The 15,872-nt window shown below is 47.9% G+C and overlaps 1 protein-coding gene across 4 annotated transcripts in view; it reads left to right on the forward strand.

The window, feature by feature from the left end:
* The window catches only part of ATP6V0A4 (ATPase H+ transporting V0 subunit a4), a 93,658-nt gene extending 78,026 nt beyond the window's left edge, over nt 1-15,632 (forward strand). For 2 of the 4 annotated variants that reach the window (XM_064373023.1, XM_064373017.1), the window contains exons 18-21: nt 3,061-3,192; nt 7,333-7,450; nt 12,325-12,496; nt 15,072-15,632. In XM_064373023.1, coding sequence (XP_064229093.1) covers nt 3,061-3,192; nt 7,333-7,450; nt 12,325-12,496; nt 15,072-15,165 — 516 coding nt within the window. In that variant the 3' untranslated portion in view covers nt 15,166-15,632. The remainder of the gene's footprint in view (nt 1-3,060; nt 3,193-7,332; nt 7,451-12,324; nt 12,497-15,071) is intronic. The other 2 variants (XM_064373030.1, XM_064373035.1) reach the window with 1 other exon arrangement.
* Nucleotides 15,633-15,872: the final 240 nt, after the last annotated feature.

Raw genomic sequence — 15,872 nt, forward strand, 5'->3', positions numbered from 1 at the left:
TGTATGTTTTACTTCATACGGCACCCAGCTTAAGCCTTGTGAGATTTTAGTGGGAGGACGGCAACTGTGTCTTATCTGGAAGGAAGATAGTCACTAAGATTCTCAAGTCCGATATCGGCCAGGCGAGGGGGCTCACGCCTGTAATCCTAGCACTTTGGGAGGTCCTCAGGTGGTGGATCACCTGAGGTCAAGAGTTTGGGACCAGCCTGGCCAACATGGTGAAACCCTGTCTCTACTAAAAATATAAAAATTAGCTGGGCATGGTGGCGTGCACCTGCAATCCCAACTACTCAGGAGGCTGAAGCAGGAGAATCGCTTGAACCCCGGAGGCAGAGGTTGCAGTTAGTCAAGATGGTGCCATTGCACTCCAGCCTCGGTGAAAAAGCGAAAGTCCATCTCAAAAAAAAAAAAAAAAAAAAAGTCCAATATCACACTTTTACAGAATTATTCATGTTCATTTTAACTAATTCAAGCATAATGAGCAGAAAGGGTTAGCGTTTAAGGATAGAAATGGAGAAACCATAATATATTTTTCCTTTGATATTTTCTTCTTTAAGTAGAAGGAGAGAGAAAATAGGATTTCCAGATGACAAATAAAATGTTAACTTGAGCCACATCCCCCCGTGGGATAAAGAACCACAAGGCCTTGGGGAAAGACTTACCCAGAAGCCGGCTCTTGGCACCTGGCACCCTGAACTCCTGTCTAGATGGACCTAAGCCAACTTCTGGGTCCTACAGAGGCCTCGTTCCTCAGTCTCCTGAGGGCAGACCAGGCCACTGGCATGGGCACCACGAGTCCCTAGGTAGCCAGGGGACAGCTGTCTGTGGGGAATGTGGGTGGAATGTAGACATTTTGGGTGGGGGTGTCTGTGTACACATACAAGGTCCTCATGATACAGGATGAAACCAGAGGTGAAAAGAAGGATCCCTGGTCCGGGGCCAGCTCCCACGCTGCCATGGCGTGGCGTAAATTCTGAATTTGAACAGAGACTTCCCAGTTTTTACAAGAATTTATTTTTTAAGCTAGGAGGTGAGAACTGCCCCTCCCCCACTGTACACTTTTTTTTTTTTGAGGCAGAGTCTTGCTTGGTCGCCCAGGTTGGAGTGCAGTGGTGCAAACAAGGCTCACTTCAGCCTCAGCCTCCCAGGCTCAAGAGATCTTCCTGCCCTCGCCTCCTATGTAGCTGGGACAGGGGTACCCCCAAGCCAGGCTACATTTTTTTTTAGAGATGGGATCTCCCTTTGTTGCCCAGGCTGATCTCGAACTCCTGGGCTTAAGCATAGAACATAATTTATCTAGGAATTTGTTGGCTTGATGTATAACTTTTAAATATTTCAACACATGGCCTGTGAACTACCGTCTTCGCCCTTGCCCAGAGCCCTGCAAATGTTGAATGCAGACCTGCTAAAGAAAGGAGGGTCCTGGCTGGGCACGGTGGCTCACACCTGTAATCCCAGCACTTTGGGAAGCCCAGGCAAGTGGATCACCTGAGGTCAGGAGTTCAAGATCAGCCTGGCCAACATAGTGAAACTCTGTCTCTACTAAAAATACAAAAATTAGCTGGGCGCGGTGCCATGTGCCTATAATCTCAGCTACTCAGGAGTAAAACTCCTTCTCAAAAAAAAAAAAAAAAAAAAGGAAAGAAGGGGACAAATATGTTGATGCCTAATTTACAATATCCCTCCCATGAAATCATTCTAGAAAAACTCTGGACATGGAACATTAAGCTTCATGGTGACTTGAAAGAAATATACCATTCAAATTTAGGGGTAAAACCAGGCCAGGCCAAGTTGAATGGTGACTATGCCTAGATTTTTTTTTTTCCTTGAATTTTTTCCTAAGCTATTTTCATAGTTAATTTCACAAGGCTACATGGAAGGTATGACTGATGATTTATGACTGTGTATATTTCTTCTGACAATGGAAAGGCACTTTAGTATTTGCATTGCTTTATTGTCAAGACTACATAATCTGGCACATTCTGGAGCATTGTGGAGAAAAAGCGCATGCCCTGGAGTCAGGCAGCTGGGTTTGAATCATGGCTCTGCTACTCACCAGCCTTGCCAGCTGGATGATCTTGGGCACATTTGTTTTCCTTTTTTTAAATTTTTTTGAGACAGAGTCTCACTCTGTTACCCAGGCTAGAGAGCAGTAGTGTGATCTCGGCTCACTGCAACCTCCACCTCCCAGGTTCAAGCCATTCTCCTGCCTCAGCCTCCCGAGTAGCTGGGATTACAGGCATGTGCTACCATGCCTGACTAATTTTTTACATTTTTATAGAGATGGGATCTCTCTATGTTACCCAGGCTGGTCTTGAACTTTTGGCCTCAGGTGATCCTCTCACCTTGGCCTCCCACAGCACTGGGATTATAGGCACTCAGCACCGCACCTGGCCTTTAATTTTTTTTTTTTTTTTTTTAGATGGAGTCTCACTCTGTCACCCAGACTGGAGTGCAGTGGCGTGATCTTGGCTCACTGCAGCCTCCACCTCCTGGGTTCCAGTGATTCTCCTGCCTCAGCCTCCCAGGTAGCTGGGAGTACAGGCACACACCATCACACCCAGCTGATTTTTGTATCTGCAGTACAGACAGGGTTTCACTATGTTGGCCAGGCTAGTCTCAAACTCCTGACCTCAGGTGGTCCACCCACCTTGGCCTCCCAAAGTGCTAGGATTACAGGCACCACTGCACCTGGCCTGATTTTTGTATTTTTAGTAGAGACACGGTTTCACCATGTTGGCCACCCTGGTCTTGCACTCCTGACCTCAACTGATCTGCCTGCCTCGGCCTCCCAAAGTGCTGGGATTACAGGCGTGAGCCACTGTGCCTGACTGGGCACTTTGCTTAACCTTTCTGTGCTGCAGCTTAATTCTCTGTAAAATAGGGTGATAATCGCGCTTACATAAAATGGTTGTTGTGAGGGCTTAACGAGCTAGTGTAGTGTTTAGAACAGTGTCTGATACATAGGTAGGATTTGAGGAGAGACCCTTTATTTGTGTAGGATTGTTAGAATTCTCAGGGTGAGTTGAGCGCATTCCTCATTTTCCTGCTTGTTGTCAGCTGCAGGCGTCCAGGATCCAAGAAGAGGTCACTGAGAACATTGAAGGTGACAGCTTCAGCCCTTCCAGCAATTCTGGCCAGAGGACTTCTGCAGATGCCCACGGGACTCAGGACAACCATGAGGAGGAGGAGGTATCTGGGACGAGAGCCCCAGAGGAAGACTCCTGTTTATACACATTCTAGAATGGACACAGGCAGTAGAGCTGGGTGGGTATGGAGGGCCCTACTGGGCAGCAGCCCTGTCACTGCTGAGTCCTGGAAGGCTGGGAAAGTCTCAGGGAAGGGAATCTAATAGTTGGTCTAAGAGGATCCGAACAGCGATTTATCAGCCAATCTGGGCACATTTCAATATTTTAGTCCAAGTACTGCTACATCTATAAGTGTGGGGTGAATATCAGCCTCAGATCTAGTGACATAGAAGGTCCTGCATGTCACCGAGGCCTCCTTGACTCAGCACCACGCCCCTATGAGCTCTTTTTTTGAGACTGAGTCTCGCTCTGTCGCCCAGGCTAGAGTGAGCCAATCTCTGCTCACTGCAACCTCTGCCTCCCGGGCTCAAGCGATTCTCCTGCTTCAGCCTCCCAAATAGCTGAGATTACAGGCACCTGCCACCAAACCCGGCTAATTTTTGTTTTTAGTAGAGACGGGGTTTTACCATGTTGGCCAGGCTGGTCTTGAATTCCTGACCTCAGGTGATCCACCCGCCTCAGCCTCCCAAAGTGCTGGGATTACAGGTGTGAGCCACTGCGCCCGGCCCACTACGATCTCTATAACGTTATCTGCCTCTTGTGTGAATTCATAAATGGTTTTGTTCCCTCATCCCTCCCTGCCCCTGCCTGTACAAGGACAGCCACTGCCCCTCAGGAGCCTGTGCCACATCCTCCCAGATGAAGGCAGCTGTCTGTCCCATGTGTTGACTGAAGTCAGACACAGTTACGAATCCCAGGCTGGAGGCTTTAACTGGAGCTCTGTTCTAATTTGGGAGTGGTGACTGAGTTCCCATGAGGGCCAGAGATGCTATAAATGGCTCCATTTGTGGTGTTAATTACTTATTTTAAAAAGTTTTCTCTTGATAGCTGTGTGTGGTCTAGTGTGGCCAGACCCCACTTCAACTATGAGGTGCCCAGCTTCAGCCACTGTGTTAGCATAAACCATCAGGGGCGGTCACGGGGCCCAGCATGAATAACAAAGAGCCTTTCACGTGGGAAATGCCAGTGGTTTAAAGGTTACCTCCCAGGAGCCAAGACAAAGCCAGTCCTGTTCAGGAAGGTTAATTATTATTATTGTTGTTACTATTTTGACACAGGGTCTTGCTCTGCTGCTGAGGCTGGAATGCAGTGGCACAATCGTGGCTCACAGCAGCCTTGATCTCTTGAGCCCAAGCGATCCTCCTGCCTCAGCCTCCCGAGTAGCTGGGACTGCAGGTGCATGCCACCACACCTGGCTAATTTTTAAAATTTTTGGTAGAGGTGGGGTCTCAGTTTGTTGCCCACATTGGTTCTGAACTCCTGGGTTCAAGTGATCCTCCTGCCTTGGCCTCCCAAAGTGCTGGGATTACAGACATGAGCCACCACACCTGGCCAAGATGAATTCTTTCTTACACAGTTCTTCTTGACCTTGACTCTGCCTACTCCGTCCATCTCTGCCCATCCACATCCCTTCAGTTCCTCACAGCTGCTTGCATTGCTGAATCAAGGTTCTCATTTTTGTCTTGTCCCCATAACCTCGGACATCAGTGACTGCACCCCCATTCCTTCCTTACTTACTGGATGTCTCCCTCTGCAGACATCCTTGACTGCAGCGTGACTGCTCCAGCTTCTTTGATCTTTTCTTTTTTATTTGACATGGAGTTTCACTCTTGTTGCCCAGGCTGGAGTGCAATGGCACCGTCTCGGCTCACTGCAACCTCCACCTCCCAGGTTCAAGCGATTCTCCTGCCTCAGCGTCCCAAGTAGCTGGGATTACAGTTGCACACCACTAGACCTGGCTAATTTTTTTTGTATTTTTAGTAGAGATGGGGTTTCTCCATGTTGGTCAAGCTGGTCTTAACTCCCGATCTCAGGTGATCTGCCTGCCTCGGCCTCCCAAAGTGCTGGGATTACAGGCATGAACCACGAGTCACCAGGCCCAGCTGCTTTTTCTTTGATCTTTTCCTTTCCTCATCAGTTTCTTGTTTTGTTATCTCTCTCTCTCTCTTTTTTTTTTTTTTTTTTTTTTGAGACAGAGTCTCATTCTGTCAACCAGGCTGGATTGCAGTGGCACAGCTCACTGCAACCTCCACCTCCCGGGTTTAAGCGATTCTCCTGCCTCAGTCTCCCAAGTAGCTGGGACTACAGGCATGCACCACCATGCCCGGCTAATTTTTGTATTTTTAGTAGAGGTGGGCTTTCACCATGTTGGCCAGGCTGGTCTCGAACTCCTGACCTCAAGTGATCCAGCTGCCTCAGCCTCCCAAAGTGCTGGGATTACAGGCGTGAGCCACCGCACCCAGCCTTGTTTCTTTATCTCTGAATGAAGATGTTTCCCAAGGCTGGGAGCGCCTCTTTCTTTGAACTTTCCCTTGTTGATCTCCTCTGTTCTCCTGCAGATGTGGTCTCGGGAGTTCATTTCCAGTCTGGACTTTCCTTCTGAGCCCCCGTAGTTCCACCTGTACTCCCATGTGCTGAGCATCTACTGATGAGGCCCACTGCCATCTGAAACTCAGGATGTGGGAGACCCAACTGCTCCCCTCCTCTGTCAATGCCATTTTTCCAGCTACTCAGGCTTAGGAGCCTCAAAGCCCTGGCCGCCCTGGCCCTGAGTGGGTAAGGGGCCTTCTCTGTGTTCCCACGATACCACAGCATGCCCTGGTCATTGTGCTTCCAGAGTGTGGCATGGGAGCTCTTCTATATATTCTCCTGAGTAGGCTGTGAGCAACTTGAGGGCAGGTACAGCACCAGTCAAATTGTCCCTCGTGGCCAGGCATGGTGGCTCACGCCTGTAATCCCAGCACTTTGGGAGGCTGAGGCAGGCAAATTGCTTGAGGCCAGGAGTTCCAGACAAGCCTGGGCAACATGGTGAAATCCCATCTCTACAAAAATACAAAACCTAGCTGGGTGTGGTAATGCACGCCGAGTAGTCCCAGCTACTCGGGAGGCTCAGGTGGGAGGATCACCTGAGCCTGGGAAGTAAAGGCTGCAGTGAGCCGTGATCATGCTACTGCCCTCCAGCCTGGGTGACAGAGCAAGACCCTGCGCCCTCCCCCCAAAAAACTGTCTGTCACATCAGAGAGCATGAGGGGAGAAGGCGCCATGGCTGTCTTCGTTCTGTGTTATTCGCCTCTTTCCTGTATTACTGAGCTCATCACCAAAGTGTCCTTTTTTTTTTTTTTTTTTTTTTCTTTAAGGCTGTCCCTTCTCTAATCCATGATGCTACCAGTTCTGCCTCTGTGGCTCCTCATTGCATCCAGATTGTTTCTTTCACTTTACGCTAGTTTGCATTTCTAGAAACTTCCACACAGGAGCACTGTCTTCTATTCCTCACCTAACCAAGCTCCCAGTCCCCGCCAGATTGTTTCCTTTCCAACTTGACTTGGTGATATTCCCAGCCACCTGCTTTTTCCCAACCAGGGATCCTTTTCCTCCTCAGGAACAATTTCTTCTCCTTCAGGATCACATCCCTACCCAGCCTTCCTGGCACAGCACGAACCTCATCTCCCCTTACCACCCAGATGGCATCTTTGAGCTTTTTTTCAGCCATTGCTAGGGACATTAATGCACATATAACATACCCGACTTCATGCTGATAATTCTCTTTCTCCAAGTCTGTTACTATTTCTTTTCCCTTAGGCTGAAAGTGTCTGGACAGCAAAGCCCATGTCTTATTCATCTTCGCATCATTTCTAATAACTTTTGTATAGAAAGTTCTCAATGAAGGGCCGGGCATGGTGGCTCACGCCTGTAATCCCAGCACTTTGGGAGGCCAAGGCGGGCGGATCATGAGGTCAGGAGATCAAGACCATCCTTGCTAACATGGTGAAACCCCATCTCTACTATAAATACAAAAAAAAAAAGCCTGGCGTGGTGGCACGTGCCTGTAGTCCCAGCTACCTGGGAGGCTGAGGCAGGAGAATCGCTTGAACCCGGGAGGCGGAGGTTGCGGTGAGTTGAGATCGTGCCACTGCACTCCAGCCTGGGCGACAGAGTGAGACTATCTCAAAAAAAAAAAAAAAAGGAAAACAACAACAAAAAAGAAAGTTCTCAATGAAGTAAAGTTAACAATTCTGTCTTTCAGTTCAACTTTGGAGACATCTTTGTCCACCAGGCCATCCACACCATCGAGTACTGCCTGGGCTGCATCTCAAACACAGCCTCCTACCTGCGGCTCTGGGCCCTCAGCCTGGCTCATGCACGTGAGTGAGCTGCCCAACAGGGGGCAGTAGCTCTCCCCCACACCCCAGGAAATAGGTGCAATGTATTTGGAGGTAAAGGAGCCTTCTCGAGTTGTTTGTGGATGTTTGCCAAAAGAACGGCTCTTCTTTCCTAGACAGAGGTGCCTTTTCCGTGGGTCTGGCTGCACGTTGCTGGGGTGGTCACTCTATGTATTAATATTCTCCTGCTGCTGTAACAAATTGTCACAAACCCTCGTGGCTTAAAACAACACAAGTTTTAAATTGGCTGGGTGCGGTGGCTCACACCTGTGATCCTAGAAATTTGGGAGACAGACTTTAGGTGAATCTCTTGAGCCCAGGAGTTCCAGACCAGCCTGGCCAACATGGTGAAACCCTGTCTCTACTGAAAATACAAAAATTAGCTAGGCGTGGTGGCAGGCATCTGTAACCCCTGCTTCTCGGGAGACTGAGGCAGGAGAATTGCTTGAACCTGGGAGGCAGAGGTTACAGTGAGCAAAGATTGCACCATTACACTCCAGCCTGGGTGACAGAGCAAAAAAACAAAAAACAGAAAACCAACAACACGAATTTGTTGTCTTCCAGTTTTTGAAGCCAGAGTCCTAAAATCAGGGCGTGGGCGGCCGTGTTCCTGCTGGAGGCTGCAGGGAGAATTCGTTTCCTGGCCTTTCCAGCTTCTGGAGGCTGCCTGCACGCTGTGGCTCGTGGCTCCTCTTCGCATCACTTCAGTCTCTACTTCCAGCATCAAATTTCCTTTTTCTCTGACTCCAACTCTCCTGCCTTCCTCTTACAAAGACTCTAGTGATGACCTTGGGAGTGTCCAGATAATCCGGGATGACAACCACTCTCAGGACTCTTAGCTTAATCTTATCTGCAAGTCTGCTGTTGCCATGTAATATAACATTTTGACAGGTTATTGGGATTAGGATGTGGACATCTTTGGGGATGGGGCAACCTGTTTTTTGGGCTACCATGCCGTCCTGCAAGGTGCTGACCTGTAAGAGAAGGCCTGCTTTGATTAGGAGCATGGCTGGGAGTCAGTTGGCTGCCCGCTGAGCTGGCCATCAGGAAGTGCTCACCACCTTTGTGAATGCACAGCAGTCCAGGGTCAGTTGGGCCAGGCCCAGAAATACAATTTATCTATCTATCTATCTATCTATCTATCTATCTATCTATCTATCTATCTATCTATCTATCTATCAGTCTGTCAATCTATCTATCTGTCATCTATATATCTATCATCTACCTATCTATCTATCATCTGTCTATCTATCATCTATCTGTCTATCATCTATCATCTATCTGTCTATCATCTATGTATCTGTCTATTATTCATCAATTAATCAATCAATCATCTGTCTGTCTGTCTGTCTATCTAAAAGAGACAAGGTCTCACTATGCGCCCAGGCTAATGTCACACTCCTGGCCTCAAGGAATCCTCTTGCCTCAGCCTCCCAAACTGCTGTGATTTCAGGCATTGGAAATATAATTTTGATAAAGATCCGAGCCCCAACAATTGGGCGCGGTGGCTTACGCCTATAATCCCAGCATCTTGGGAGGCCAAGGCAGCCAGATCACCTGAGGTCAGGAGTTCAAGATCAGCCTGACCAACATGGAGAAACCCTGTCTCTACTAAAAATACAAACAAATTAGCCGGGTGTGGTGGCGTATGCCTGTAATCTCAGCTGCTTGGGAGACTGAGGCAGGAGAATCGCTTGAACTCGGGAGGCGGAAGTTGTGAAGAGCTGAGATCGAGCCACTGCACTCCAGCCTGGGCAACAGAGCGAGACTCCACCTCAAACAACAACAACAAAGTATGTCTGATTATTCAGACTCCAGAGCTCAGCATTTGTGTGACCTTCACAGCTCAGGCTATGTTCGTTTCCTCACACAAACTCACACACACACACTTTCATGTGCACTTGAATGCTCAGATCCACACACTCAGCCCTACAAGTGCCTATAGCACAGATACCCACAAGCACGTTTTGACTCCTGTTCAGTGCTGTGCATTCATGTGAAGTGGCTATCCCAGGACTGTCACCCACTTTGCTCCTTAAAGTGGATCTCAGCACTTCGTGCAGTCAGTGGTGGTGATGTTGGTCTTCAGCTCCAAGGCCGCAATAGCTGGAGGACTTGAGTCAGAATAGGGCAGAGTCTACATGAGACAGGAGAAGCAGTTTTGGTATTCTTGGTCTCTGGGCCAGAGTTTGGCACTATGTGTCAGGGTGTCCTCTGTCCAGCCCATGTACACTGAGGGGGTCATTTGATTCCTGAAAACCCATATGGTTCATGGCTGCCAGGCCTGGTTCACCCATTGGGTCATTCCAGAAGTCCCTGCTGGATGTGGCTTCCACTCCATACTGACACAGTTGCTTAAAGAGGTAATGCAGAAGAATGGGGAAGGCTGGGCGCGGTGGCTCACGCCTGTAATCCCAACACTTAAGGAAGCCAAGTTGGGCAGATTACAAGGTCAGGAGTTTGAGACCAGCCTGGCCAAGCTGGGCGTGATGGCATGTAGTACCAGCTACTTGGGAGGCTGAGGCAGGAGAATCACTTGAACCTAGAAGGCAGAGGTTGCAGTGAGCTGAAATCGCGTCTCTGCACTCCAGCCTGGCAACAAAGCTGTTGTAACCGAGCGAGTTAGAAGGAATGCGCTATGCTCTGAGTTCCAAATTAAGAGTCCTTTATTAATTAGCCAGCGACCAAGAGACAGCTAACGCTTAAAATTCTCTCGGCCCTGAGGAAGGGGCCTGATTATCTTTTATACTTTGATTTAGGTAGGGGAGGGGAGTACCTAGCTGAAGCGGAATTTTACAGAAGCAGAAATGCAGGTTAGAGGAAGGGGCTGCGGGCACAAGTGGTCCAAGAAGGGGGGCAATTAGGCTCCTTCTACACAATGATCAAAGGGAAACTTTTTCTTACAATAGCGGAGGGCGGGTATGCCAGGCAGGATGCGGTTACAATGGTGACAAGTGTTAGGAACAGTATGCTTCAATGCTTCTAAGTGCAGCATGACCCAGTTATGCACCCGAGGGGACTGTAGTAGGGAGGAGGAAGCCAGGTTGGAGTTTACAGCTAAGATGGAGTCAGTGATGCTAGCCCAGGGTAGGTTATTACAAAGTGAGACTCCGTCTCAAAAAAAAAAAAAAAAAAAAATTAAACAAGTGTAGTCCTATGGTTCCAGCTACTTGGGAGGCTGAGTCAGGAGGATTTCTTTTTCTCCCTGTATCCTCACATGGCATTGACCACACTCTTGACTTTTATAATAGCAAATTTTGTGCATTTTAACATGCTTTTATCCCTTAGCAATTTAGTGTAGTTTTGCATCTGTTTGAATTTATGTGAATAGAATTACGTCTTAGCTCAGGCTGCCATAATAAAACACCCTGGGCTGGGTGACTTAGCAGTGGACAGTTATTTTGTCACAGTTCTGGAGGCTGCAAGCCCCAGATTAGGGAGCCAGAAAGATTGGGTTCTGGTGATGACCCTCCTCCTGGCTTGCAGATGGCGGCCTTCTCCCTGGGTCCTCACATGGTGGAGAGAGGGGAACAGAGACAGAGAGAAATGGAGGGGAAGCTGCCTGGTGTCTCTTCTTATAAGGGCACTAATTCCAATATGAGGGCCTCACCCTCAGGACCTCACCTAACCCAAATCACCTCCCAAAAGCTCTGTCTCCAAATACCATCATTTTGGGGGTTAGCCTTCAACGTACAAATTTTGGAGAGACACAAACATTCAATCTTTAACGACTTGTATGGTTTTGCTTTTTTGCGTATGAATTGTGTTACTGGTAGTTGTTTATTTTGCCACCAGTAGCTATAGTTTGCTTGCTTTCCTTGGTGAATAATATGCCTCCACGTATTTGTCTGGTTTCCTCTTGATGAAAATTCCACCCTTGGGAACAAAGTTTCTGGAAACAATCTCGTGCAATGCCCTAGCGCACACGTGCCCAACTTCTCCACCTTGGAGTGGAATTGTTGAATCATAGGAGGTGCAGATTTAGGATTATAATGTAAAAATAATCTGCACTTATAGCCGGATATGGTGGCTCATGTCTGTAATTTCAGCACTTTGGGATGCTGAGATGGGAGGAACACTTGAGTCCAGGAGTTCAAGACTCAAGACCAGCCTGGCTAACATAGGAAGACCCCTTCTCTATTAAAAAAAAATTAACAAGGCCAGTCGCGTTGGCTCATGCCTGTAATCCCAGTACTTTGGGAGGCTGAGGTGGGTGGATCACCTGAGATCAGGAGTTTGAGACCAGCCTGGCCAACATGGTGAAACCCCATCTCTACTAAAAATGCAAATATTAACCAGGCATGATGGTGGGTGCCTGTAATCCCAGCTACTCAGGAGGCTGAGGTGGGAGAATCACTTAAACCTGGGAGGCGGAGGTTGCAGTAAGCTGAGATCATGCCATTGTACTCCAGCCTGGGTGATAAGAATAAAACTCTGTCTCAAAAAAAAAAAAAAAAATTGACAGAGAGGAGTGGCAGCACATTCTTGTGGTCCCAGCTACTTAGGAGGCTAAGGTGGGAGGATCACTGGAGCCCATGAAGTCAAGGCTGCAATGAGCCATAATTGCACTACTGCATTCCAGCCTGGGTGATAACAGTGAGAACCTGTTCAAATAATAATAATAATAATAATCTGGGCTGGACGTGGTGGCTCCTGCCTGATTTCCCAGCACTTTGGGAGGCTGAAACAGGAGGATTGCTTGAGGCCAGGAGTTGGAGACCATCCTAGGCAACATAGTGAGACCCTGTCTCTATTTTAAAAATATATATATATAAATATTTTTAATTAAAAAGATGAAAAAATAAATAACAATCTGCATTTGCAAGATAACCACAGTGGTTTCTCTCACCTTGCAGAACTGTCTGAAGTGCTCTGGACCATGGTGATGAACAACGGCCTTCACGTGCGAGGCTGGGGAGGCATCGTCGGGGTTTTTATTATTTTTGCCGTATTTGCTGTCCTGACAGTAGCCATCCTTCTGATCATGGAGGGCCTTTCTGCTTTTCTGCACGCCCTGCGACTGCACTGGTAAGGATGGTTGTCCCATGGAAGCTTGATGTGGTGTTGGGAAAGGGGGTGGGCTGTGGGGCCAGCCGACTGGGTTCAAAGCTTGACCTGTGTGTGACATCAGCAGCTTACATACCTGTTTGGAGCCTTAGTTCAGTCATCTGTTGGTATGATATTAAATTATGTAGGCTGGGTGTGGTGGCTCAAGCCTGTAATCCCAGCACTTTGGGAGGCCGAGGCGGGTGGATCACGAGGTCAAGAGATCGAGACCATCCTGGTCAACATGGTGAAACCCCGTCTCTACTAAAAAAAAAATACAAAAAATTAGCTGGGCATAGTGGCGCGTGCCTGTAATCCTAGCTACTCCGGAGGCTGAGGCAGGAGAATTGCCTGAACCCAGGAGGCGGAGGTTGCAGTGAGCCGAGATCGCGCCATTGCACTCCAGCCTGGGTAACAAGAGCGAAACTCCGTCTCAAAAAAAAAAAAAAAAAAAAAATTAAATGGTGTAATATATATATATATATATACACACACACACACACACACACACACACTCATTCGTACTTACTCAGACACTCATATCTACACTAAATCTTAGTTTTCATTTACTCCTTCCCTTTTAGATGATCAGTGTTCATTTGTTATTATAATTGGCTTTAACCAAGTGACACTTCCAAGTATTGGTAAGGTGGCATCTGAGATAGGCTCAGAGAAGGCACGCTTAGCAAATCTGGAATGTTTGGCTTTTTTTTCTTTCTTTAAGACAGGGTCTCGCTCTGTTGCACAGGCTAGAGTGCAGTGGTGCAATATTGGCTCACTACAACCTCCACCTACCAGGTTCAAGCGATTCTCCTGCCTCAGTCTCCTGAGTAGCTGGGATTACAGGTGTCCAACACCACGCCCAGCTAAGTTTTATATTTTTAGCAGAGACGGGATTTCCCCATGTTGGCCAGGCTGGTCTCAAACTCCTGGCCTCCAGTGATTCACCCGCCTCAGCCTCCCAAAGTGCTGGGATTACAGGCGCGAGCCACTGTGCCTGGTGAATCTGGGATGTTTGGCTCTTGTTGCTGAGTGCAGGAGTTATACCAACAAGGTATGAAAGTCTCAAAAGTGGAAAGAGAAGGAGGGTACCACCAGGAGGGAGACGCTCACAGGAAGCCCTGGACACACACAGATGTATCCAGTGACAATCAGCCGTCGTCACTAGGTTGATGAATACGGAAATGTGTTCAGACCTCTGGTTGTCTTCCAAGTTACATTTCAGCCAAAAATTCTGAGTGTGTGGTACATGCCCTTCAGCTGCACAGACGGTACCCAGTTTGCCCTAATGTTTTCTTCCTCGCTCTATGGCCACTGTTCATAAGGAAGCCTTTATACTTCCTGTTCTGAGTGAGGAGAGTCACAGCTTCCCCTGCCTCTGTGATGTCATCATTTTCCTCCATGTCGTTGAGGAGATGAACCGAACTCCATAACTTAATAAAACATAAATGATACTACATGATACCAGTTATGTAAGTTACAAAAAGTACAGGTTCAGGGTCTTTGTGAGTCTCACAGTTTAGAATTAGATGGAAATGGAAAATGGCATTAGGCAGTGCTGAACAGTGAGGGCATCTTGGCTTGTGATGGGGGTGGGGAAGCTCTCGCAGGAGGGAAGAGTTGTTACATTGTGGCTATGAGCCCACAAGCAGAGAGGCCTGAGGAATTGATGGGGAGGGGAAGGGGAAGGCGGTCAGAGACATGTGAGAGAAGGGCTTAAAAAATCCTCAGATTCATGGCCTGGGCGCAGTGGCTCACACCTGTAATCCCTGCATCTGGGGAGGCTGAGGTGGGTGGATCACTTGAGGTCAGGAGTTTGAGACCAGCCTGGCCAACATGATGAAACCCTGTCTCTACTAAAAATATAAAAATTAGGCTAGGCATGGTGGCTCATGCCTGTAATCCCAGCACTTTAGCAGGCCAAGGCGGCTGAACTACCTGAGGTCAGGAGTTTGAGACCAGCCTGGCCAACATGGCAAAACACTGTCTCTACTAAAAGTACAAAAATTAGCTGGGTGTGGTGGCAGGAGCCTGTAATCCCAGCTACTCGGGAGGCTGAGGCAGGAGACTCACTTGAACCTGGGAAGTGGAGGTTGAGGTGAGCCAAGATCGTACCATTGCACTCTAGCCTGGACAACAAGAGAGAAACTCCATCTCAAAAAAAAAAAAAAAAAAAAAATATATATATATATACATATATATATATATATATATAAAAATTAGCTAGGCATGGTGGCATGCCCCTATAGTCCCAGCTACTTGAGAGGTTGAGGCAGGAGAATTTCTTGAACCTGGGAGGCGGAGGTTGCAGTGAGCCAGGATCGCACCACTACACTCCAGCCTGGGCGATGAAGCAAGACTCTGTCTCAAAAAAAAGAAAAAAAATCCTCAGGATTCTCATGGCAGCCGTCAGCCTGGGTGCCTTCCGTGGCCGACCCTTCTGACCTTGTGCTTGATTTTACAAATGCTCTGCTTCCTCCTTCCCTCCACCTTCCAGCCTCTGACTGATGTGTTTCAATCTGCTTTTTCTCACCCCATGCCCTCCCCTCGACAACAGGGTCGAGTTCCAGAACAAGTTCTATGTCGGGGATGGTTACAAGTTCTCCCCATTCTCCTTTAAACACATCCTGGATGGCACAGCTGAGGAGTAGGCTGAGGCCACACCTCCCGCAGCGGTCTCTGTGCCAATGAAAGAAGTTCAGTCTTGTCTTTGATATCAGCCTGTGCATGGCGTTCAATGGAAAGATTGTTCTTGGCTCACCTGAAGCATGAAGCTATGTATTATTTGGATATCAGCGTGTGGATTGGGTATGACTTAATCATGTCAGAGAGGAATGACTGGCAAGTTATTTTGTCTTCGTGTGGGGTATTAATTCTCAAATAATAAAGTAATTGAGAAATGAGGGGAGAATACTAAACAGATGTCTTCTTGCAATATTTTAAATATTATTTTGAGAAAATAAACATCTGAGTCTTTCACTTTTTCCTTAAGATATCTTTATTCGGCCAGGCGCAGTGGCTGACGCCTCTAATCTCAGCACTTTGGGAGGCCAAGGTGGGTGGATCATCCAAGGTCAGGAGTTCGAGGCCAGCCTGGCCAACATGGTGAAACCCTGTCTCTACTAAAAATACAAAAATTAGCTGGGCGTGGCAGCAAGGGCCTGTAATCCCAGCTACTCCAGAGGCTGAGGCAGGAGAATAGCTTGAACCCTGGGGGTGGAGGTTGCAGAGAGCTGAGATTGCACCACTTCACTCCAGCCTGGGTGACAGTGAGACTACGTCTCAAAAAAAAAAAAAGAAAAAATTATTCCATACCATTTAGTATGGACAATTATAGGCCAAAGCTGAACAATAGAGC

Source organism: Aotus nancymaae, unplaced genomic scaffold (assembly GCF_030222135.1).
Source record: "Aotus nancymaae isolate 86718 unplaced genomic scaffold, 86718_ANA_hifiasm-v0.15.2.pri h1tg000002l, whole genome shotgun sequence".
NCBI lineage: Eukaryota > Metazoa > Chordata > Mammalia > Primates > Aotidae > Aotus > Aotus nancymaae.